Source organism: Lagopus leucura, unplaced genomic scaffold (assembly GCF_019238085.1).
Source record: "Lagopus leucura isolate 7727_CA_CO unplaced genomic scaffold, USGS_WTPT01 Super-Scaffold_73, whole genome shotgun sequence".
NCBI classification, from domain to species: domain Eukaryota; kingdom Metazoa; phylum Chordata; class Aves; order Galliformes; family Phasianidae; genus Lagopus; species Lagopus leucura.
Genome location: NW_024962252.1, coordinates 61781002 through 61804408, shown reverse-complemented (window position 1 = coordinate 61804408; position 23407 = coordinate 61781002). Strand labels below are relative to the sequence as shown.

Sequence of the window (23407 nt, the reverse complement as noted above, 5' to 3'; positions counted from 1 at the left end):
GACCCTAGGGGTAGTACTGCTATGCATTGCCTCTGGTGCCTACTTTGTTGTTCATTTGGGTCTGAATTGCATTAAGAGAAAAGGAAAGGGCCTGGAAATGGTTTTACATGTTGATTGGTAAGCAAGTGTACCTTGGCTTATGCCTTACAAGATCTACTAAAAGCTTAAAAGACCCAGACTTGGTTTGATTGTTGAGCAAAGGCAAATGAGTTGAGAATGAAAGATTTGAGAAAAAAAAAAGATCTGTCAGAGTTGATTTCCTGCAGGAAGTTCTGCTCTTGTGATGAAATGGTCATGCAGGCTTTTGTCAAAATAGAAAAAGAAGTTAGCTTTGTTGTGGACACCTCTGTTGTTGGTATCCGCACAAGCAGGATATTTCCAAGGACTTGCACATCCCCACCTCTGCAACTTGATTTAGATTTGTCCCCTGCTTCAGGGAGATTTGGAGGAGGGGTTGTGGGAGGGAGGCAAGCTAGTAGAATCTCCTTTATGCATGAGTCCTAGCCTGCCTTGGTGTGCTCTTTTCTTCTCAACAGCAGCCTTCATCTTGCAGCAGGGCACCTGGCACAGGGCAGTTGACAAAGGGCTGGAAAAATTGAGTCTGGTGCACCCAGTTTATGGGGCATTTAAGTCTTATCACAGGCTATTTTTCATTCGGCAAACATTGCAAAGGCCAAGTCAAAGCTTGGTTCGCCTATGCTGAGCTACAGCCCCAAGCAAGTATGTGGGTGATTTATCATTACAAAGAGCAAAATCTGGCAGTCATGGGGACGCTTCTCTCCCTGCCCCTGGGCTGCTATGCGGAGGTACTCCTCCAGTGTGTTCTCTTCCAACACGTGCTGGAGATCACTGTGGAAGATCATTTGGTCGATAGCTGCCTTTGCTCTCCTACTGTTGAGAAAAGGCAGATGCCCCTGGGGTGAGCAGCCCAGCTTTGAACTGTGGAGCTGGTACTTCTTTCTGCTGACGCTGCACAGTGATGGCATCAGTGTTGTTCTTCATGGAGCCCAGTCTTCTTCATGGTAGGATGACTGATCTGACACGGCATGCAAAGAGAGAGAAGAGGTGTTAGTAAACAAGGGACTTAATTTAAAATGGAAATGGGAATTGAGTGATGGGGTCTGATTGTTTGACGTACGGACAGCTGGCTTCTGAAATATGTTCACAGGTAACTGGTCGGATCTGGTTTTAAATGCCCTGAGTAGAGAGGGATTTTGTGCCCTGCTTTCCATGGAGAGAGCATGTGTCTAAGCACTAGAACTGGGCACTTGCAGGGCAAGAATAAAAGGTCCAGTACACATTTCTATACTGCTTAGCAAAGCTGTGTGCCTGAAAACCACTCCAGACACAGAATAGCTTGAGATAGTGTTATCCTCCCCTTTGAGGATGGAAATGCTAAATAAGCCTAATGTGTAGTTTCTGTTTTTTTTGTTGTTTTTTTTTTTTTAATTTAAAAAAAGAGATCAACAACAACAAAAAAAAGTAAACCCCACCCTGACCATAAAGCATTTCTGCAGTGTTTGGAGATGTTGCTGCTGATTATGTTGGCATGCAGAGCTGTATTTGTTATCTGCCCATAAGCGTTTAGGGAAAGCAGTTAGGAAAACTAATTCCAACACTTAAGAATGAAAAGGGCTGACACAAGCTCTGTAGTCTCAGACTGTTATGATTTTGCCATCTTGGACCTGTTTGGAGACATCAGTAACATCTGGGCTGCTTTAAATGCATATCCTCTAGGAGGATAGAGGTAAACACGAACAAACTTCTTGAGAGAATGTACAAACCTTCTCCTCCTTCAGTCTTGGCTTTCCTGTTGATCACAGCTGCTTCTTGTGGGCTTCACTGAAGAGTTGCTGACTTGTTTGTTTTCCTTCAGATAATTGCGAAGAGGGGGAGTGATTACATCTTGAAACATGCCCCAGAGATGCACCGAGAACAGCAAGGCTTGAGTGCAAAGGAGGCTGTGCTGAAGTTCATTAAGGAGTCCTGCTTGTTGGAAGATGTGCCTGTCCACTTCTACAGGCTGCAGAAGGTTAAACAAAGAGCTTATTTCAAACATCTCTCCCCTCTTTAATTGGGTGCACTGTTTCATTTTTTACTTTCTGTCTAATTGAGGGACTGCTGCCTCTGATTTGGGGAGGCCAAACAAATTTCCAGGCTGCAAGGGCATCCCCACAAACAAACCAATGTATTTGGAACCATATTTTGTTCCAAATCCAAGAAACTGGCCACAGGAACGGCAAAGCTTAATTTTTGCTTAGTCTCTTCCTGTCAGTGGATGAAGTCAATGCCAAAGAAGTCACTGAGTAACTTATTTTGTTGTAGTTCATTGAAATTATGACAGTCAGCTTTCATGCAAATGCCAAGTAATAATTGGAGGTGACACTGAATCATCCCAGCTTTCTTACCTTACTCCAAGCTTGTTGGAGTGTCTGATATTTTTTCATCTCTATGTAATTCTTGGATTCCTTTACTGTTGCTTGTTCCTGAGTCTTTGCCTTTCTACCCAAGCCTGCTTGAACAGGATTTGCTTCATTTTGCTTAAACAGGATTTGCTTCATTTTGATATGCTAAGAATGTAGGTCTAGAAATAGGACTGAAGAACAGTTTTGTATTCCTCCTCAGTGAGTGAAACCTGGTCATGCAGTTTGGAATTGCAGGGACTTCTTTTTTCAAATGGAGTTGCTCTACTTTGCCAGACTCATAATTAAATTTCTTGGTTATTTGTGCTCAGAATTCTGTCTGGAAGGTGCAGAAACACAGAGGTTCTTATTTTCTGCAGGAAATAAATTCCTGTTTGATCTGTAATCCATGATGCTCCTGACTGAACACTCAAGGGTGCTGGGTGAAGGTGTTGGTGCACCGGCTACCCTGGGATTTCAGAAGCAGTCACTTCTGTCTTACCATCTCCTTGTGGCTGCTATAGAAGATGGAGACTCTGAAAGAAAGCAGAGGCAGTGCTGAGCCCCATATCCATCTCTAGACCAACAGTGATTTATTAATGCTCTTTGTCCTTAGGAGGCAGAAAGCGTTTCTTACTGACTTTAAACTGGAGTTCTGATTCTGCTGGACACGTGTAGTAGCAGAGGGGTAGAGGGTGAGGTAAATGTGTTGGTGTGAAATTTTTATCTTGACAAGCCAGGCGAGGAAGTATTGGTGTAAAGTTTGAGCTCTGTGACACCAGAAATTTTTACCCGATAGTTTTATTCCTCCCTTTCCTGCTAGTAAGAAATATAGGTGTTTCTATTTAAATCTGCCATGCCAAGAGAGAGACTGAGTTAACTGGTTCTGGATAATTTTTTTTGTTTTGGTCCTTAAGCAAATAAGCAAAGGAATCACCTAATTACCAAGAAAGCATTTGTATGAAAGTACGGCATGTGGAAAAACAAGGCAGTTTTCCAGCTCAGACTTAAACACCTAAAAGCATCTGCTGTTGAGATTAAAAAGGTTGGGAGAGAAAGTCCCTGTAACTTTGGGAAATAATTAGTTCCCTTCTGGCAAATGTATGCCTGAAGTCTGGTAAGTCCCAGGTGGGAATAGCTGTGTAGTGACAAAAAGAGGAGACAGGTGTCACTTCTGGTTTGGGCTCTCTGTCACCTGGAGAGTGTGAGCTGTGCATAGAATCACAGAGAATCATAGAGTCATTAGGGTTGGATATGACCTCTAAGATCACGTAGTCCAGCTGTCCAGTTACCACCAATATTTCCCACTAAACCATATCCTTAGGACTACATTCTACCCTTTCCTAAAACACCTCCTGGGATGGTAACTCCATTACTCCCCTGGGCAGCCTGTTCCTAACTGCTAATATCTAACTGCTCTTTCTGAGAAGAAATACCTCCTAATATCCAGTCTGAAATGTTCATGCATACAGCAGACAGAGTATGGTAGTAAGAGAGTCTTTTACCAATTGCTTCTTAGAATAGTAATTGTCCATGCACTCAAATCACTTAAGCTGTAAGATTCCCTCTCCAGAGCAGTTTAGGGTATCTGCTGCTGTTGAAAACCTGGAAGCCTCAGCACGAGGGGATTTGTAGGTGTTTCTGATCTCAGAATTTTTCAGGGATCAACAAGACAAGGTGTTTTTTGGAAACAATAAAAAGCAAATGAGCTGATGGCATCTGCCTGTTGAGCAGTCCTGCTACCTCTCTTGCCCTAGGTGCCAGAACAAGAGCATGGTCTTTGTAGATTAACCTTTGACTCCAGGCTCTTCTGTTCTTTCAGGATAAGAAGGAGGATCGCCCAACGGTTATCCTGGGCCTGACCCTTAGAGGAATGCACATCTATCAGGTAACAGACTGCCATGAAAGACTTCTGGTGTAGCATTAACTCTGTCCAGCTCCCCTGTCCTCCCCCCACCCCAGCTCTTCTGCCTCCCCTGTGAGAGCCAGGCTCCGCATATCTGGCGTTCTTGCTTGTTTGCAAATTCTTTGCACATCACTGACTCCACCCAGTACCTGCCAGTCCCTGCGTGACTGAGAGTTTGATGTGTTGCAGGAGGTGAACCATGTTCGTCAGCTACTCTATGACTTTCCCTGGTCACACATCGGGAAGCTAGCATTTTTGGTGAGTATGACAGAACAGCGTCCATCTGGCAGTGGGCTGTCAACCTGGGACCTGGCAAAGCCATTGTCCTGCCCAAATTGCCATATCAAGTCTCCTTACTCATACACACAGGGCTGTAATTACCTCAGCCATGTGGCTGAAAACATGTTCTTGCTCACTGACATCTCTTTATGCAGGGGAAAAAATTTGAGATCCAGCCTGATGGTTTGCCCTCTGCACGGAAACTGGTTTACTACACAGGCTGCCCCTTCAGGTCACGGCACCTGCTGCAGCTCCTCAGCAACAGCCATCGGCTCTTTCTAAATATCCAGCCAGTGTTGAAGCAAATCCAAAAGCTGGAGGAGGCTGAAGGTATGTGAGAAAAGAGCAGGTGGCTTTGGTAAGGCAAGAGTACAGTATGTTAGACTCTGCTGTTGCTTCATAGTGGCTGCTCCCTGTCTAATTAATGGTGTTTCTGTTTTATTGGGTGGACAGTGAGGAAGTAGACATGTTGGATTTGTTTCAAGTCAGTTAGTGGAAAATGTTTATGGTCTCTGCCTTGCTAGACTCTGATCAGAAAGCACGAGTGTGAGAACAGCAAAGGGAGAATGTCTTTGTTTTAAGAAAGAAGGCCTTTCTCTCTGGAAGCCTTCAAGGCCAGACAGGATGTGGCTTTGGGCAACTTGATCTAATGGAAGGTGTCACTGCCCATGGCAGAGAATTAGAAGTAGATGGTCTTTAACAGGTTCCTTCCAACCTGGACTATTCCCCGATTCTATGATATTGTTCCTCAAAACAGTCACCAATGTGCTTTGTTTTAAAGACTGAGCACTTAGGTTAGGTAAGCAATTCCTGCTTTCTCACATTTTCTTCATTCTGGAAGCCAGTATTTTCTGTATTGTAACTGGCTCTAGCTGCTTCCTAACTCAGGAGATGCTAGTTTTACTGTAAGTATGACTGTAATTCTATTACAACTGGCAGGCATGCCACTGTATGTTGAGCAAGCAGAATACAAAGCTGTTTGTGCCTTTATTTGTTCAGTAGCTGCAGTAATTGTTGTCTCACCATCAGGTTGTGCCAGTCCCAGAACTTACTGATATTTTTGCCACCTTTCTTTCTGTCTTCCTTAGAGAAGAAGCGCTACCGGGAGTCCTATATCAGTGACACTTTGGACATGGACCTGGACCCATGTGATAAGAACTCACGTGGCAGTGGGAGCAGTGGAGGCAGCAGGAGAGATAATCGTCTCTCGCGCCAGTCTACGGGGAGTCATGGCAGCTCTCACACATCAGGCATTGAGGCTGACTCAAGGCACCGTGTGTCAGTAGAAATGTCAGTGGATGAGCCCTTTGGTATTGACCGGGTGCACAGGAAAGAGAAATCCTGCAGCTCAACTATCAGCTACGGTAGCTCTGGCATTGACAGTGGCAGCAAAGGAAGGGCTGAAGATGACTCTCAGGATGATGGTAAAGAATTAGAGATTTGGAATGACTTCTAAGCCTGCCTCTGCTTTCTGCAGCAGAATAGGGAGAAAATGTGAAGCAGCTTGGAGCAGAAGTGTAAAGCTAACACTTCTCCTGCTACTCTTTTCCTCCTAGATATTGAGCTGGCAGTAGATGAGCCAGAGGAGGTGCCTGTAGATGAGCCTTTAGAGGGAGACCAGTTAGAGGAGGCCACTGTGGGAGAATCTGTTGAATCTCTTCCTCTAGATGCTGCTAGCTGCCAAGGTGAGATGGCTTTCCGCTACTGCACAGTGCTTTTCTTTAGGCTGTAGCATCAGGGAGACGTTTGAGAATCCAAATGTAATCAGATAGATGTAAGAAAGCTGTGTCTTCCTCCATATAAAGTACCAGCGCTAATTACTGTCCTACTTCAACTGTATTTGAAGTCTGCTCCTCTAGAGATTGAAGGCCAACAGTGCAGTGTTGCTCTCCTCTGTGCTCCTCAAGATCTCCCCTTTCCAAATTTAACAAGTTACTGTATTTTTATTCCATTAATAACAAAAAGATAACTGATGTAAACCTTTTGTGGTGAAGGAATTTATTTTAAAAGGTTGTATGAACAAGACAATCAAGGGATTCAAGAATAGATTAGTGAGCTAGTCACAGGAATTAATGTAAGCCACAAAACTTTACCTGCTACAGCAGAAGGATAGACAGTAGGTTAATGCAGGAGCAGTCTGGCTTTAAGACATATAGCCTTCATAGCAAAGCAAGGCTGGTGAATATGGGACACGGTGAAAAGCTATTTTCTTGTTTTTAAACATATAAGGGCAAAAAAGATGTTCTTGGGAGCAAAACTCACAGAGCACTGAGGGTGCTTAGTGATGTATGCTTATATTATTGAGTAGCACTTTTTAAATGTGGCCTGTGAGAACTATTTCCACTTTCTTCAGCCAGTAAAAATCAAACCTGTAATGCTTCTTATTTCCTCCTTTTCCTTTGCAGCTATAAATCAAGAATCACTGCCTGTGGTGCAAGTCACGCTAATAAAAATGAGAGGTCAGAGTGTGGAGTCCCTTCAGCAGGTGGGTGTGTGGCATGAAAGGGTGTGTGTGGGCCTTGAACCAAAGTCTAGGGTAATGAATACAGCTGTAAATCAGGTGAAATTGATAAGTCTGTATTTGACTGATTTAAATGGTGTAACCAAGAACAGCTGTTGGATGGCAGCCGCTGTCATGAATAGGATGAGAACAATGTTTGAATCCAGGAAAGTATAGAGAGGTTTGGAGTGACCAACATGGGAATCTTGCAAGTCAGCCATTATCTGCCTTAGGCTTCCGGACGGGAAATGGAAAAAAACCACTTGCAAATTTTCAGTGTAATGTTAGAGCCAAGACCATCCATGCAGATTGGATGTGGGTTGCAAACTTGATCATCTTCCTCCTCCTGAAGCCAGGAGGAGCTCACATCAGAGCAAAACCAGATGTTTAAGCTCTAATTTGTGTGATTATCATTTGTGTGATTATAGTATGTGTGTGCTAAAGTCTTTGTTGTCAACATTTTCTTTTCATCAAGCTCTTGAGAAAAGGCAACTATATATGGTAAAATATGTTGTATCAGAAGTTGCACTGTGGAAAAAGCAAAAATCTTAAGATGTCTTTGTAAGGCGAAGCAATATCTCTTTTTGAAGCACAGCTGTATTTTACTTTTTAAAAAAAAAAAGAAAAAAAGAAGGCTTTGCCTTTTCTTTCTGTGTCCAAATTAGCCTTTTATCTGCTAAAAGAATTTTAAAAATCTGTTCTTCCTTCTCCCTTTTGCTCTCAGCTTCTCTCTGAACTATGACTCCAGTCACTTAAGATTTATTTTCTTTTTCATGCTTCTAACTATACCCAGTCAGAAGTGATAAGGAATTTCCACTTATCAGGAAAGTACTCTGTTAAGTGCTATAGGAGGTTAAGTTAAAATCTTAGTTATTTTTCCAAAGCTGAACGCTACAGTGCAAATCATAATGAGCTTATTTGCGTTGAATGACTTAAGAGCAAGGCAAGGAGGAGCATGTATCTTATTTAAGTAACATTTTTACATTAATGCTTTTACCAACGTACACTTGTGGTGCTAATTGATTGGGAGGCATCTGTTTTATAAGAGTTCATAAGGACTGTTTAAGCAATTGAGGATGCATCTCATCCTCCTGGCTGCTACTTTTACATATCAAATTCTGGGTTTCTTTAGTGAGTGGATACTTCCGACAGAGTGGTTTTTTGGTTTCCATCCAATAGGTGAGAGAAGTGCTACTAGGAGGCACTTTTTTCTGGGTTGGTAACAGAAGTGTCTTCGTTTAAAATTAAGTATTCAACTTAGCATTTAGAAGCTGGTTTTAAAGATAGAGCAAGAAAAATCCTGTGGAAAAGTTGGAAATGTCTTAGGTGATTGGTATTTCCTCCGTAGAGGCCACATCACTACTGCTCAGTTTGACAGCTGTGTCTGGAAGTTACTGCTATTTTGTTGCTTCTGTTTTCATTTCTGAAAAACATTATGTAGAAGAAAGTATACATTGCATTTAGCAAATTTTGGATGCCATAACCCCTTAGTTTGCATGACTGCTGTCTGAATTTCCTTTCAGCTCATGAGACTTCATTAATTCCATCTTGGTGCATTCAAGCAGTTAGGATAATTTTTCAATGTATATATTGGCCAGGCTAACTGCACAGTTGTGCTAAGAAGTGTCAGATTGTTCAGATGCTAATACCTGGCCAGTTTTTTGTCTGATGTACGGGACACTGAGGACACAGTGCAAAGAGATCAGGATCTGGTGCAATGTGGCAAGGCAGCTGAATGTTCTTTTAATTTCTTAGTGCTTCACAGCTTCATCAGAAGGCTGGTGGGGCTCTTTGACGGAATGGAAGAACAATTTGGAAAATCTGAAGCATGCATCCTTGAGCAGTCTGAGCTAATCTTTTTTATTCATGTCCATCTCACTGAACTGGCAGGTCAAGTCACCCAAGGGCAGGAGCTGCACAGACCAGCACAGCCAGAGTTTGGATGACATTCGCCTCTACAAACACCGGCATCCACCACTAAGTGCCACGCTGTCATCGGACACGTCCCACAGCTACACGTTTGGCTGCAGTCTGGAAGATAAACTGGCTGTCTATGGCTGTGTTTATTCCACAGCAGACTGCAAAACCAAGTCTGCCCTTTATGGGAAGCGATCCATGAACTGCCTCTCCTTGGATCTTCTGGGAGAGGACCAGCTGCCAGAGGAGTTTGTGGTGTAAGGAGACTGGAGCTCTTCCATACCCAGGGAAACAGCTCATTGTGGAAATATATACCTCATTAACACATGTGATGTCACTGGTTCTTGCAGGAGATTGAGCAGCTTTGTTACTCAACTCCCTAATCAGTAAGTGGCATCGCTTCTGCAGACCTGTCTACAGGGCAAATCAACTGGAGTGTAGCACTTAGTGTTGGCATTGAAGTATCTGTTGAGCAGAAAGTGGAAGTGGCCTGCACCATTAGCAGTGACCAGAAAAGCCCCACAAAACAGCAGGCCAAAATTGATACTTAGCTGGCGAAACAAACACTGTGTATAAATGATTTATCAAAAATAAATATAAAAGGTCCATGTCAGTTTAGTTTACTGCCTTTCTCGTCTGGTCTGCATGTTGATGCTAGTATGCAAATAGTTGGGTTGTTTAGAGCTTGTGCTGCTGCAACACTGCCAACAGCTGTCAGGCCGGGATATACTCTGAGCATATTTGGAGTTCTGTGTATGATAAATGTGATTGTAAATGAATAGTTATATCCTTGAGGGAGATTAGGGGGAAAAGATGGGACAAGTGATCTGGCCACTTTTGAGCATATAGAGGACAACTTAAGAGCAGTAAATAACTGGTTCTTGAAGTCAGGAGTTGTGACTGGAAAATTTCACAAGGCATGATGGCCCCCTATATTGAATCATACTTTTATGTTGTTCTTTATTTTTAATACATTTCTTCCTTAGAAATTTTTACTCTGCTTTAGAGGCAACTATAGACTGAAGAAAGTTGCTTTGAATGGATGAAGTCCCTAGTGCTGGATAGGTCATGGTAGTGAGTGTAGGGCCCGTGATAACAGAAGCATGGTGGGGTGGAACCAAGGGTACATGTTTAGTGATCTTCAGTCCCGTGGAGCTGGCTGTGCTGGCCTTTACCAGAAAAGTAGTTACAGCTATGCTGTTTGACTAAGGCATTGTCTGGTGTGGGAAACACCTTGCTACCTTTTTGAATCCAAATAAATGTATATTTGTTTGTTTTTCTTCTCTGTCTTCCCCCACTGTTTAGTACCTCTTCTCCATGGATTCCCAATGTTTAGGAAGCTTGTACTTAGAGCCAGGCCACGCGTAACCTGTGCCCAACCTTTTACAACCTTGCAGGCAAAAACTAATTATTTTTTATGGCAAAATTCAGAACCAGAATGATGCTGTTGTGCTGATTTAGGAAGTGAGTGTTGTATGGTGTTAATCAATCAAAAGAGGAAGATGGCTGCAGTTAGGAAAGGAAAGCTAGAACATGAGGAGAGTTCAAGCTGCTTTCACAGTGATCTTGCTGGCTTGGCGACATTACATTCCTGCATACTGTTAAAATTGCAAATCCATGACATCTTTAATCTCACTGTTTCTGTGTAAGTGTATATGGTGTAGAGATGTAACATCAGGCCATCAGATGTGCCTGCATTACTGAAGAGACAGCAGTGGCAGTACATTCTCATAGATGAATCCAGCACAAACCCTACCTATGTTTGATGAATGAGTGATGGACACAAGCTCTCTGTAACCACAAGTTGGCTGACTGTGCCCTCTTCCATCACACTACTTTTTTCCTGTAATGAGCAATTCTAGTCTGTATGTTCACCATGGCCTTTTTTCCATCCTTCTAAGCAAAGCCAAAATGCTTTGTACTTGAGTACTTGGGGTGTATTTATTATATTCAAAAGGTCCTTTCACCATTTAGATGAGTTTATCTGGCTGCCTTCTCTGATACCTGGGGCCTGTCTGGCCGTAAGCCGTGGGAGATGGGCACCCCAAAAGTCCAGAAGGCTGGTGGCAGCCTTGTTCCTGCACCTACCACAGAGCTGGAGGGACAGCTCTTCCAATGAGAAAGGTGGAGAGGTCTAGAGCGATGGCTCTTCCACACGTACTGTCATACAACAGCATGTGGTTCTGGCAAGGCGTAACTGGAAAAAAGTTCAAAATTCAAAAGATATCATTGTTTGGTGTCATGAAACACACACGTGTGCCATGTGCTCACATCCATGCACGTGTCTCAAAGATGATGGCAGTAGTAGCTGCCTCAACCTTACAAGCTTACTGAAGCATGTACTACCATTAAGCAGCTCGGTATCTTCTTGGTGTTTTTCAGTACTAGTGAAATGCTACAGTCCAGGCATTGCTGATTCCCAAAATGTACCAGTGCCTGACAGCAGTGCAGTTGGATCTTAAATGAGTATTTTTTGCCTTGTATGTACATGTTCCTTGTATTTATTCACAGCTGGTGGGGAAGGCAAGATCTCCAAGTCTGACCATTGTTCAGTGGTCTACACAACTCCCTCCAGTACTGTAAGTTAAATATATGTGTGAAGGGGAGAGTGGACTTTTTTTTTTTTTTTTTAATATGTAGATTGAGAATGAAATAATACCTTACAAGCACTGTGAATATCTGTTATGCAAGTTTTTGTATTCATATGAAAAAATGTTCCTGGTAGTAATAGATCTTTTTTGTCTTTGTATTTAGAATGTCTTTTATTATTTTGGTTTGATTAGTTTGGTAGAGGGTAACATGTAAGCATTTATCAGCGGATGTTAGAAACTGGCTGCCAATATTTGTATATATTTGTAATATACTCATGGTATAATCACTCTATTTTAATGGTAAAAGTTTCTCCTTTCCATGAAAGGAATTTCTTGTTCAAAATAAAATATAAGTAATTATATGTATACCTGCAATAAAGTATGGACAGAAAAAAAGTCATTGTGTAATTTTACTTCCCCTTATAGATGCATGTCAGCAACATCTTCCATTTGAGCTGGTTAGGTTGTGGAAGCAAATTTGCTGCTAGATTTTAACCCATGTGAGCTCAGCTTCATCTGGAAAACCATTAACACTGCAGGCGCTAGAATAATTCCTTTTCTTCCCTGCCAGTCCCAGCAGCAGGCTGCCAAAGGGGCCGCTCACATGCTGGGGACCCAGCCCAGCCAGCTGGAGTCAGCAGGAGCAGTAATGGGAGCTGAATGTAAGTAACCAGACAAAAGACATATTAAGCTGCTCGTGGTGGTTAGTTGTGAAAACAGAGCGTGTGGACAACTCCCAGGGGTGTAGAGAGATCCTGTCAGCGAGCCCTGGGGCTGCTTCTGAGGACAGCACACAGGGATGTGCTGCTGAAGAGCTCTCTGCCCTAAGTCACCTAACCTGCTGGCCTGGTGTCTGGCATGGAGAGAGGAAAGTTATGCTTTTCTTGGGACGTAAAAATCTCTGAAGGAATGTAATAGCATAACTTCACATTTCTTTTCAAAGGAGCTTGCTGGCTGCAGTTCTGTGTAAATCCTTTTTTCTACTCCTTTTCTGTGGTTATGTTAAGGGCTACTAATGCTAGTGTTCAAAGAAATCCTAAAAAAAAAGAAGAAAAAAAAAAAAAAACCCAAGCAACAGAAACTTATTTTTTAATGTATTTTGATAATATAGAATTACCACTGTGCTTATAATTTTTGTGCTTCACTCTTCAGACCAGCAACTGCTGAGCATCTGCTTCTTATGTTCTCAAGAGGCAGAGGCTCATACAGCTTTGGGTGGGGGATGCAGGAAGGAGAGTGGTCAGGCACTGGAACAGGCTGCCCAGGGAAGTGGTGGAGTTGCTGTACTGGAGGTGTTCAAGAAATGTTTCGATGCGGTACTGAGAGACATGGTTTAGTGGGAAATATTGGTGATGGGTGGATGGGTGGACTGGATGGTCTTAGAAGTCTTTTCCAACCACGGCGAGCTATGATTCTTTTCTCAGGTTTGGTTACAGATGGAGCTATGTATGGAGGTCAAATTAAATAATCAGATAAGGCAAATATTCAATAATCTAATTTAGGCTGTCTTTGACATCTCTCTTTTGCTTTGCTTGACAAGTCATAGCAAGCATTAGCACTTTCTTGACTACTTATGTGGATGTTATAGGATGGGCCTGATTCTGAGAATGCTTTCTTGTGGTAGCACTGAGTTCCGTGCAGGTTCAACAAAGTGACCGAGGGCAGGACGGAGGAAGTGTTGCTGTGGCACCTGTTTGGCACAGAGGCATGCCAAGTGCAGGAGCGCCATGGGGCTCTGCAGTCTGATAGTGTTTAAGCCAAGTGTGTTTTGCTAAAGCTGGCTGAGGAGACAGTTTATAAAAGTCTGCGTATTGCAGGTGGAGTAAGAGTGGTGAGGTCTGAGAAACTAAAAGTTGGTGAGGCATTTCAGGAGCCTGAACACTTTCAAGCAAGAATTGGCCGTAAAATCTCACGTAGGTTCACAAGATCTGCTGCAGCTGATTGCCTCCCAGCAGCGTTGCTCCCCTAGGACAGGTGTGATGGTGTCTTGCTTCCTTTAACCAGGTTCTTCCTGGCAGCTCTTCTTTCTTGCCCCTGTCCCTGTGCTCTCACTGTTGGCGTTCTGAGATCCTACTCGTACTGCTGGAGCCGTGAGGAGAGGAAAGCGAGCGGCCCCCTTCGCGACTCCCATCCGCGGCGACCTGAGCACGAGGCCGGGCCGCCCCCTCTCGGCCAGCGCGGGGCCAGGCGAGGCGAGTGGCGGCAGTGCCGGGCCGGGCCGCGGGGAGGCGCCCGAGGAGCGCGGTGGCCGCTGCTCTCCGAGCCGGGCCCCGCCGCTCCGCCCCGCGGCTCGGAGTAAGGTCCCCATAGAAACCTTTTACTGGAAGCTTCTTGTTCTATCACGGAGGCGTAATGACCAAATAACGATATTTATCCTTTCTGGTAGACTGCAGGGGCAGCTGAATGCGGGCTATTGAAGAGCATAGCTGTGGTATTTAAAAATTCTGCTTTATTTTTATTCCTGGAAATATCTGCCTGGCTTTTTTTATTTTAAATCTCAGGAATACAGTTATACCAATCCTTGTTTTTCTTCCTCCAACTATTGCTGCACTAGATATGCCACGAGATAATTGGACACGGCATGTGCTAGATGTCTAAGTCTCAACCCACTGCACAGAAAATACCACTGAATGTTTAATAGAATCATAGAATAGCCTGGGCTGGAAAGAACCTCAAAAATCACCTACATTCAACCCCGCTGCCACAGGCAGGGTTGCCAGCCACTAGACCAGCCTGCCCAGAGCCACATTGGCCTGTTCAGAGGCAGCAAACCATTTGGCAAAGGAGAAATCACTTCGGTGTGGGCCACAGAAAGCACTCAGCCCCACTGCTACGACCAGCTCAGACACCTTGAATTCTTTGATGATTGTGGCAACAGCAGTGGACTCCCACAGCTGCCATTCTCATCCTTTCTGAAAACAAACTTTCTGCTTGTGTTCTTTCCAGCCAGACGTGATCAGAGGGATTTCATACGTTAAGGCAGCTGAAGCACCTGGGGCTGTACAGACAATATTAACGTTGTCAGCTTTGACCACATTTACCATGGGTGTTGTAGTACATGATGTTTTTTCTTTAAAGCTCCAGGTCCCCGGCTCATATTCTTGCATAAGACTCTCTTGCTTGCAATCAGGAAAACAAAAATCCTTTTCCAGCCTATCTGGCTGAAAGAAAAAGTAGAGTAAGGCTATCCAGACAGGCAACCAAATATGGGCATATTTTTCATAGAATCTTTAAGGTTGGAAAGACCACTAAGACCCTATAGTCCAAGCAATAACCCATGCCTCTTAGACCATGTCACTCAGTGCCACATCTACCCTTTTCTTGAACTTCCAGGGACTCCAGGTGAATCCACCACCTCCCTGAGCAGCCTGTTCCAACATTTGAACATGTAGAACCAAATTCACATTTAAGGAATGAATACTTCAAGGACAAGTGTGCAGATGCTTGGTCTTCCTCAGGAACAGTAGGACCTCAGCAGAGCTGCAGTCAGCCTGGCTGTCTACAAGCACATGCATTCAGTTGGCCATGTCCTGCGGCAGTAGATGAGCAGCAGGATTTGCTTGGGAACAGCTGGATGCAATTTTGCTTAATGTTTGCAAATAATAGAGAGGGCACAAAACTTTCCTTTTCAGTTTGCTTCAGTGCAAACCACTTTGAGAGCCAAAGCTGAATTACTGCTGAAAAATACAGGGTGAGGGCTAACATGTGAAAGGAGAGCCCTAGAGCCATTTTACTGGTTTTATCCCGTCTTCTTTTCCTGCAGCACAACAGAGCAGGACTGGAGCTCATGTTGGTGACTTTCCAAGGGCATTGTCAAGGTACTGTCTGAGCATTTGGACAACTCAATGCCTTTAAGGCTAAGAAGCTTTAAGACAGGTCTAGCACCCAGGTCACATCCAACCCTGCCTGCGGCAATGGGGCTGGAACTTCATAATCCTTGAAGTCCCTTCCAAAACAAGGCATGCTATGATTCCCTGATCCCAAGCCAGTAGGTTTCCTGGTGTCATCCCTGAGCAGTTCTCCACTCACAGATCAGGATCCTTGCAGCCCGAAGCCCAGGTGAGCTCTTTGATGCAGATGGTAGCAGGGCCAGGTGGAGAGTTGCAATCAGTGCAATTAAGGCAGAGGAAATCAGTTACTCTTTGAAGAGAGGAGAAGTTTTCTGCAGATTTGCAGGGAGAGGAGTTACCAGTAGGTTCTGGTGTGAGCTGCTTGGAAAAGAGGTATGGAGAGGCCACCTGGGGGTGGTGGAAGGGGATTTTTTTGTGTTTCAGTTTCTCTGAAGTGCTCTTTTCTATAGAGAGCAGTTACTGTGGTGGGGCATGGAAGCTGTTTCTTTCTTTTGCCTTGCCTGGAGTGGCCTACTGATAGAGCTACTGGCTCCTTCCTGGAATTCAGACATGCTGCTGAAGAAGTAATGTGCAGATAGTAGTGGTGTGGATGAGAGTGGCAGTAATGTGGTAATGCCTTGATGATAGTCTGTGCCTCATCAGGAGGAGCTGTGCTGTTAGACTGCAGTTTATTGTACCTCTTAATGTCCTCATTTTATCATTTCTTTGTGGCTCTTGTCTTGCTGTGCATGGGGCTCCCATGGGAGAGCTGTAGGCCAGCAGCCAGGTGAAGGTGAAGCTTGGGACATGGATGGCAGGCCTGCAGTGAGGCCTTTCCTTGTCTTGTAACAGTGGCACCATGCGTGAGCCAGGGCATGACTGGCTGTGGGCATCCTGCATGCTGCTTGTACCTGCTTTTTTGAGTTCTAAGGGTATCTGCCCCAAATCTTCTCTCCTTGTTCAGGAGGCCAAGCTGGTGCAGGTGTGGATACAGCCTGCTGTGGTCAGGCACTGCAATTTCTTCCTACCCCCTGAAGTGAGGCAGGAAGCACCATCTTCTATCTTTTAGATCTTCAAAGCCTCTGTTGTGGTTTCCAAAGCTTTTTATAGCAGTGGTTTGGCTTTTTTGTTTTGCTTTTGGTCACTGTTTAGAAGAGGGAACAAGATTGGTGAAGACCAGAGGAAAATGAGAGGGAATAGTTCTCCTTCTGGGGTCTGCCTTTAAGTGAAGTTTGGCACTGACTCAGCCCTGCCAGGACAGTAATTCCGTGTTACAGAAAAAGGGTGAGAGTGTTGGAGGAGGTGCCTGTAAGCAAGAGGCTGGAGGAGCTGGAAGAGCATGGGGCTGGCAGCTCAGCCTGGGTCCCCAGGGAAATGACAAGGTGGTGTCTTAAGCCTACATCTGTGGATGGGCAGAACTCCTGTGTCTGGGGTCTGGTACCTAACAGTGGCCTGGGTTTTCTTCTCTCCTTTCTATTGAGGCTGATGCTAAATACTTGCCTTTATAGTTCTGCAGTTCTCTTTTTGTTGCCAAATGTAGGTTGTGGTTTTTGAGCTGTTAGTGCTGATGTTTGAATGCCTTTAGTCACTTCATCGTATAAGCATTTTAGAAATGTCCTGCTAAATCCACAGTGTGGGTTTGGAGCATCACATCAAGTTAGTCAAGTGTTGAGTTTGGGATTGCTCTTCCAAATGCTGTGTCTGATCCATCTCAAACTCTTGGTTGTGGGGGAAAAGTGATCATCCCTTCTCACAGAATCTTGGTAAAAACAGGCAGAAAGGAGTTGTACCATGAAGCAAGGAGGCTGTTCCAACAACCTGTCAGAAACTCACCATCCAAGAACTCAAGGAGGGATTTGCAGTGAAGCTCAAAGATGAGTTATCAGCTCAAATTTTATTGTATCTCTTATATAAACTAAATAAAAAGGTAAATGTATTGCAAGACAAAACCTCACTTTATAAAAAGTAAGAAAATAATAAGTTTCTGTGCAATGATTTCCCTCGGTCATGCCCTTCAATTAGCTCATCCTCTGCCCTCCTGTCTGTAGTACGTGGCTTTTGTTTTTGGCTGGCCAGGGCTGTCTTTATAGACTGCCCAAAAGCTGAACTGAGTTTGGGACAGGCTGCGATACATTCAGTGCTCAGGGCTGTCTGCTCTTTGTCAGCAGACATTGCTGCTTCCCACAGGGGGAAAAGGGGCTACAAGTCCTTAGTTCTCCTCAGCAGGAGCTGGGAGCCTTTTCTGATTACCACTTTGTCCTGCCTGTGCCTTCTGCAGAGGCTTGGAAAACTGCTTCATCAAATGGACTTGGCAGTGATGACTATTTAATAACAAATTAAACGTTTTTGTGAGCCTTCCAATGCTAGTCATGGCTTCTCTAGCCTGGCTATAACCAAGAGCAGCCTTTCTTTGTGGTGTGGCTGCTGCCAAGGCATGAAGCTACGAGTGGAAATGAAATCAATTAATCATATTCTGACTTCAGCATAGGTTGAGGTTTTGTTTCAGACTTGTCCAAATGCATTCCTAGGCCACAAGGAAGTTCAGTGGCTTGTCTGCAGACACAGAATCCTTTGAGCTGCCCTGCATTCCCTGTAGGCACCGCACAATATCCTTGTGTGGGATGAATGGGGAGCAGCTGCCATGTGACATGCTGTGCATAGAGCTGGGCCTTGCAGGTGACTGGGGACAGGGCAAGGGGTGAGGGAAAGGGTGTTGGACAAGAGCTGCAGAGTGTAATGTCAGAACTGGATACGGAGGTAGGAACTGAGGTTGACATAAACGAGATGTCCCAGTGGTTGCATACCTTTTGAAATCAGGTCCTTGAGTAGCCGGATGTGGTGAGCTGGGAGTCAGGGCTTGGAACGCATTGCTTGGACTCCCTGGCTGCACTGGGGAGACTGTCAGAAGTGGCTCTGTCCTAACGCTCCGTTTCCTCTGATTGCAAGGGGGGTGACAACTGAGAAAGTAAGTCCCATCTGTGATGGTAAACTTACTGAAAATGTACTCTGGGGCCCTATTTTGGACTTGTATCGTAAAGGCTTTTGTCTGATTCTATGCCTAGTCTTCTGCTGGCTCTGTGTAGGTCTGTGCATATGCATATTTGTACGCCCTACCTAGACAAACACTTGTTGATATTAGGACTTGGAACTTGGTCTGGCAGAAGGAATTCTAGAGGAGCATCTGATGCCCAGTTGGACAGATAGGTGGGCTGTGCAGTGCCTTGTCTCACTGTGTGCTGCAGTGAGCAAGGGGACAGCCTGAGGTGTGAGAGAACAAAACTCCAGGTGCTGGGGCGAAGCCTTGCACCTTCTACCCTTCTTTCCTTCAGTGCCTTGAAGCTGATAGTGGGATTGAGAGATCAACTCTCTGTAACCTATAAAATTCCTAAACTGCAAGTTGTTATATCAAAATATTAGCATCACTGCCCTGTATATCCTGTATGCTTCATTGTGTAGCTCAGAGTACTACACTACACTGACAAGGAACACGGGAATAGGGAATGCTGCCTATGCACAGCTTGGCAGAGCTTGTGTTAGTATAGAAACTTAAACTTTTGTTATTTGCTGATATTTGAAGGTTTTAGTTCTCAGCTTTAACAACAAGGATTGATGGCTTTGTGTTTTTTTCTTCTTTCCCCATCACCAAGATAGTAAATAAATGCCAAGTTTTGAAGAGCAGCTCCAGAAAACAAAGCACAGTTCATTGCAAGTAACTTTTAGTGCCAAATTCCCAAAAATATTTGAGGAACTTCAGGGTGGTGATAGATTCAGCTAACCTCCTCTCATCACTTAACCTCTTATAGAGCTCTAATCCTGGCTGATTTAGTAGTTGTTGTCATGAGACTAAGGCAGGCTTGATGCTGTCTGCTCCCAAATTTCATTTAACAGGCCAACATTCCTCAGTCTGACACCTTCTTATCTGAGATTCCTTTATTGACTATTGAACTTTACGTGGTCCTGTGTCCTTCTGTACTGCTGGAATTGGCTAAAGTTGAGATGTTTACCATCATGGTATTTTTTTTAGGAAAATGTGTTACAGCTCTGCAAGCTGTAATGCCAGTGCTGTGAGCAGTAGAGTACTGCATGCAACACAGCAGCAGCTGTTATATATTCAAGGGTGAAATTCCAATAATAGTATGCTATATAATCTCTGGGTAAATATTTGTGCTTATGAAGGTTAAATGACTAGGAGTACTATAAACTTCAGCCTTTTGGGCAGGCCACTGCAATTCAAGCTTTCTGGTGGTGACCTACCACTGACCTCTCTCAGTCTAGAGGAGAGTCCTGGCTGGAGGTAAAAATTCAGAGTGAATCCTGAGACCTCTACACATCAGATGTTACATGAACCCAGCTTTCATCTCAGAACCACTTCTCATCTTGCTTAAATTTCCTTGAAACTTCTGTCAGTGTAAATTCATTCACAGACCCTGTTGTTTCAGTATTGGCGAATGAATGTAAAAGCCTCTTGAGGATGACAGTTATCATGCACTGAGTTTTTGGTGTTTTATTCATTTGATGGATGGGAAGCATTTATAATATGCAAATAACTTCAATGTTGTGATGTGGTTAACTTCAGAAATGAAAATGAAACAACAAGGAAGGCTGCTACTAAAATGGTTGTACAAGTTAATTCTTATGAGCCATTAAGATTTGTAGCTCAGGGTCCTTCAGCAGTCAGAGTTGTGGGGTTTTTCTTAATGTTATTTTGTTTTTATTTTGTACCCATCAGTGAACTCAACAGAGCTGGTATTTTCTCTAACCATTTGACATAAGTGTGTTTTCAAAGAGCTGTGTAACCCCTCATTTGCTTCCTAAGCTACATTCCAGAGGGATACCAGCTGGAGCCTTAATGCTTTTTCTCCGTCTCACTAGTGCCATTTTTTCATTACCTAAAATCTGACAGCAGCACTGTGTTCAGTATAGCTGATGGACTCCTTTACATTCCCACCCATTGACAGGTATGCCCCAACCAAGTCAGATATTATGTAAAGCCATGATGATGTGTCTCATTTTAATCTAAGCTGTGAGGAAGTATTTCATTTGCTGCTTTGAAGCGCTGGAATGTAATTCAGATTCCTGTCTTCTACTGAGAAAACAGAGGGCAGTTTTGGCCTTTCAGAAGTGAGCCATCTTAAATGGGGAGGTCTGTTGACTGACTTCTACTCGTCTAAAGGAAATGCATCACCAAAACTATGCCCTGAAGTAGCTTTTCTTAAAAAGCCTGATCTATTTCTATGCGATTCCACCGCAGCTGGTAGCTGTTGTCAATACTTGTTATTATCTTTGGAGCAAGAATATTATCAGCAGGTTTATGGCTTACTAATGCTATGTCAAGGATTGCTTATTTTATCTGGCAGTTGATATCTAAGAGAATAGCTTTAGGATAACAATATATATTTCAGTCTGAGGAACTCATTAATAACACTTTAATCCACAGGAATCTTAAGTTTTATTTTGTTTTACTCAACACAGGGAGATTTCTTTTCTTGATTTGTCCTCTCTGAACTTGCCGAGCACGAGTTCCAAATCCCAAAGACTGCATTGATTCTGTTAAGTACTTCTGACTGGGAGAGATGCACAGCATCACCAGCAGTTTAGCATCACCTCCTAGAAGCAAGAAAAAGACAGAATGTGGTCATTACTTTCATTATTTTCTTTCAGTAAATTAAGCACTGCTGTGTACTAATCTACACAGCAACTGGCATGTACTGCACTTGCACAAGACAGAAGACATGAAGAGGGCTGTTGGAAACAGGCAAGTCCTTAAAAGGAAGCCTGTATCTAACGATATGATGTTTGTTCCAGTAGAATAAACATTTCCTAATTTGTAATGTATATTTCTTCTCCCTTATAACATCACCAGTTAGCCTGCATGTAGTTATGGATCTCGACACTTTGTCAAATTCTAGAAAATTCACAGTCTCCTTTATGTGACGTTTGCTTGCCTCATTCATGACAGTAATGCAAAACACATTTATTAAAAGTTCAGAGACTGAGTAAACAAACAAGGAAAGCCCCACTTTCAGGATTTCATTTAAACAGTGTCACCAGGCCATACGCAAGACATAGTTAAAACCAGGCTCAGTGCCCATACAGCTGCTTAGCTCCTAGACTTGTTTCTTTGGCTTTCCCATTTCACAGCATAGACCACAGCAATAAGGGAAAAACAGAGGTTCATGCAAAAGTAGATAGTCTTTCAGCAGCTCCAAAAAACTGTCACTTCAGTCACCGTAAGCTGGAGACTGAAAGCATATGGGCTGATGCTTTCTGGCTGAAGAAAAATGGACTACTGCGTGGATTGATACTATTCTGACTGTACTGCAGAAATTACATTTGCCCTAAAACCATTTCTGCACAGATGAGAAGCTAGAAAAGAAGAGGTGAGTTAAGTATAAAAGAAGTTGTAGTATAGCACCAGGCATATCTTCTGGAGTCTTCCTCTTTGATCTTTCTGCTACAGTGCAGAATGTGCAATTGCATGATAACGCTGTAGAAGATTAGTTATCTTGAGAGTGTATGTGGCATGAAATGCCAGTGAGATGCAATCATTACCCTTTGCTATCCTATTAGAGATGTGACTATTCCAAGTATACTTCTTAACCCTGGAAAGCGGCAGTGCACTCAAGCTGCTCTGACGCCAGAGCTTGTAAACCAGGGGTACAGAGGAGTGTCAGCATGGGATCATCCTCCAGTTCTCCATGGCAAAGGAGGGAAAATATTGGGAGATGAAATCTCCATTATTAAACAAATGTCAGAATAGTCCCTCACCTACAGAATCCTGGAGGAGATGCGTAAGTTTGCTGTTTCGGTACGGTACGTGAGATCGCTGTTCTGCTATTGCTGCGAGGACATCTGCTAGGGCAGACAAGCTGCGGTTGATGAAGGATGTTTCTCTCAGTGCTGCACCTGTCACTCCAGACATACCTAATACAGTGCAGAAAAGGCAATGGTAAAAGTAAGTAAACATGCTTCAAATGTAACGTGTGAGAAATTCTGTTGTCGTAACGTCTGCTTCTGACACAATGCTTTCAAAATGCAAACTCTGCCTTTCAGTCCACCTATGCCAAAAGCAAGATGCAGTGGTTGTTTACCCCAGACTGCCAACACATTGGTCAGCATTTGTATTCTTTTGGAGAATGGTCAAAGAAGGTTTAATGCCTGAACCTCCATAGCATCTCCTGTTGAAGTTGGTCTCTTCGGTTGTACAATGCACCTTGGCTCCACATATTTCATGAATAGGAAACTGAGGAAGTAGGAAGAACAAAAGATCAGATGAGACAACACCGGCTTTCAAAACACCAGTCCACGGTGTCTTGGGAGAGAAGACTTTTGTGTTCCACCATTTTTGTAACAGCTGCCCAGTCTGTATTGCTTGTGAGGAACAAGAGTGACACAGATAGCATGAGCTGCAGAAACAGAGTTGAGTAGTAGCTCGAGAGGTTATGTAGGTCTGTAAGATGCTGTTCTTTATGGTAAGATTTGTTGTAGCAGGTTGATGCTCTTATACCGTGCTGGTATGTAACTAACTATATGGACCTCAAGCAAGGAGGCTGTCTACACGCCATGTTGCATTAATTTTAGAAAGTGCTGCAACCTCAACAGAGCAAAACCGCTTGGAAAACCCTGCCATGGGTAGACAATGAAAGAAAGAATGTTTCAGACCTGCTTTAACTGGGTCTGTTTCTACAGCAATTCCTAAGCTAAAGAGGGACTCTTAAATCAGTAGATATTACTCTGAAATAGGGAACTGCTAAGAGGCTAGAGTTTAAACTACTAAGATCTGTGTTTGGTCAGCTGAACATCCATGAAGTATGTATCTGTTCTCAAACTGAACCTGAGCTTGCTAAAAAATGGATCATTTGTCTTGTAACTCAGGTAAATGACCCAGGATGGCTATAGAGCTATCAAGGTCAGTTGCTTCAGTGTGTGTGATGTTTGCTGTACTTCTGCTCACTTATTTGTCTACATTTTGAAACAATTAT

General features: G+C 43.6%; 2 protein-coding genes across 4 annotated transcripts in view; one reads left to right on the top strand and one right to left on the bottom strand.

The window, feature by feature from the left end:
• The window catches only part of FRMD1 (FERM domain containing 1), a 35770-nt gene extending 24113 nt beyond the window's left edge, over nucleotides 1-11657 (top strand). For all 3 annotated transcript variants that reach the window (XM_042895219.1, XM_042895217.1, XM_042895218.1), the window contains exons 7-14: nucleotides 1877-2032; nucleotides 4225-4290; nucleotides 4498-4566; nucleotides 4743-4917; nucleotides 5676-6011; nucleotides 6144-6272; nucleotides 6993-7072; nucleotides 8978-11657. In XM_042895219.1, coding sequence (XP_042751153.1) covers nucleotides 1877-2032; nucleotides 4225-4290; nucleotides 4498-4566; nucleotides 4743-4917; nucleotides 5676-6011; nucleotides 6144-6272; nucleotides 6993-7072; nucleotides 8978-9265 — 1299 coding nt within the window. In that variant the 3' untranslated portion in view covers nucleotides 9266-11657. The remainder of the gene's footprint in view (nucleotides 1-1876; nucleotides 2033-4224; nucleotides 4291-4497; nucleotides 4567-4742; nucleotides 4918-5675; nucleotides 6012-6143; nucleotides 6273-6992; nucleotides 7073-8977) is intronic.
• Nucleotides 11658-20874: 9217 nt separating this feature from the next.
• The window catches only part of KIF25 (kinesin family member 25), a 33677-nt gene continuing 31144 nt past the window's right edge, over nucleotides 20875-23407 (bottom strand). Inside the window, exons 14-15 of the mRNA XM_042888722.1 lie at nucleotides 22194-22349; nucleotides 20875-21032 (exon numbers count right to left, since the gene is read on the bottom strand). Coding sequence (XP_042744656.1) covers nucleotides 20875-21032; nucleotides 22194-22349 — 314 coding nt within the window. The remainder of the gene's footprint in view (nucleotides 21033-22193; nucleotides 22350-23407) is intronic.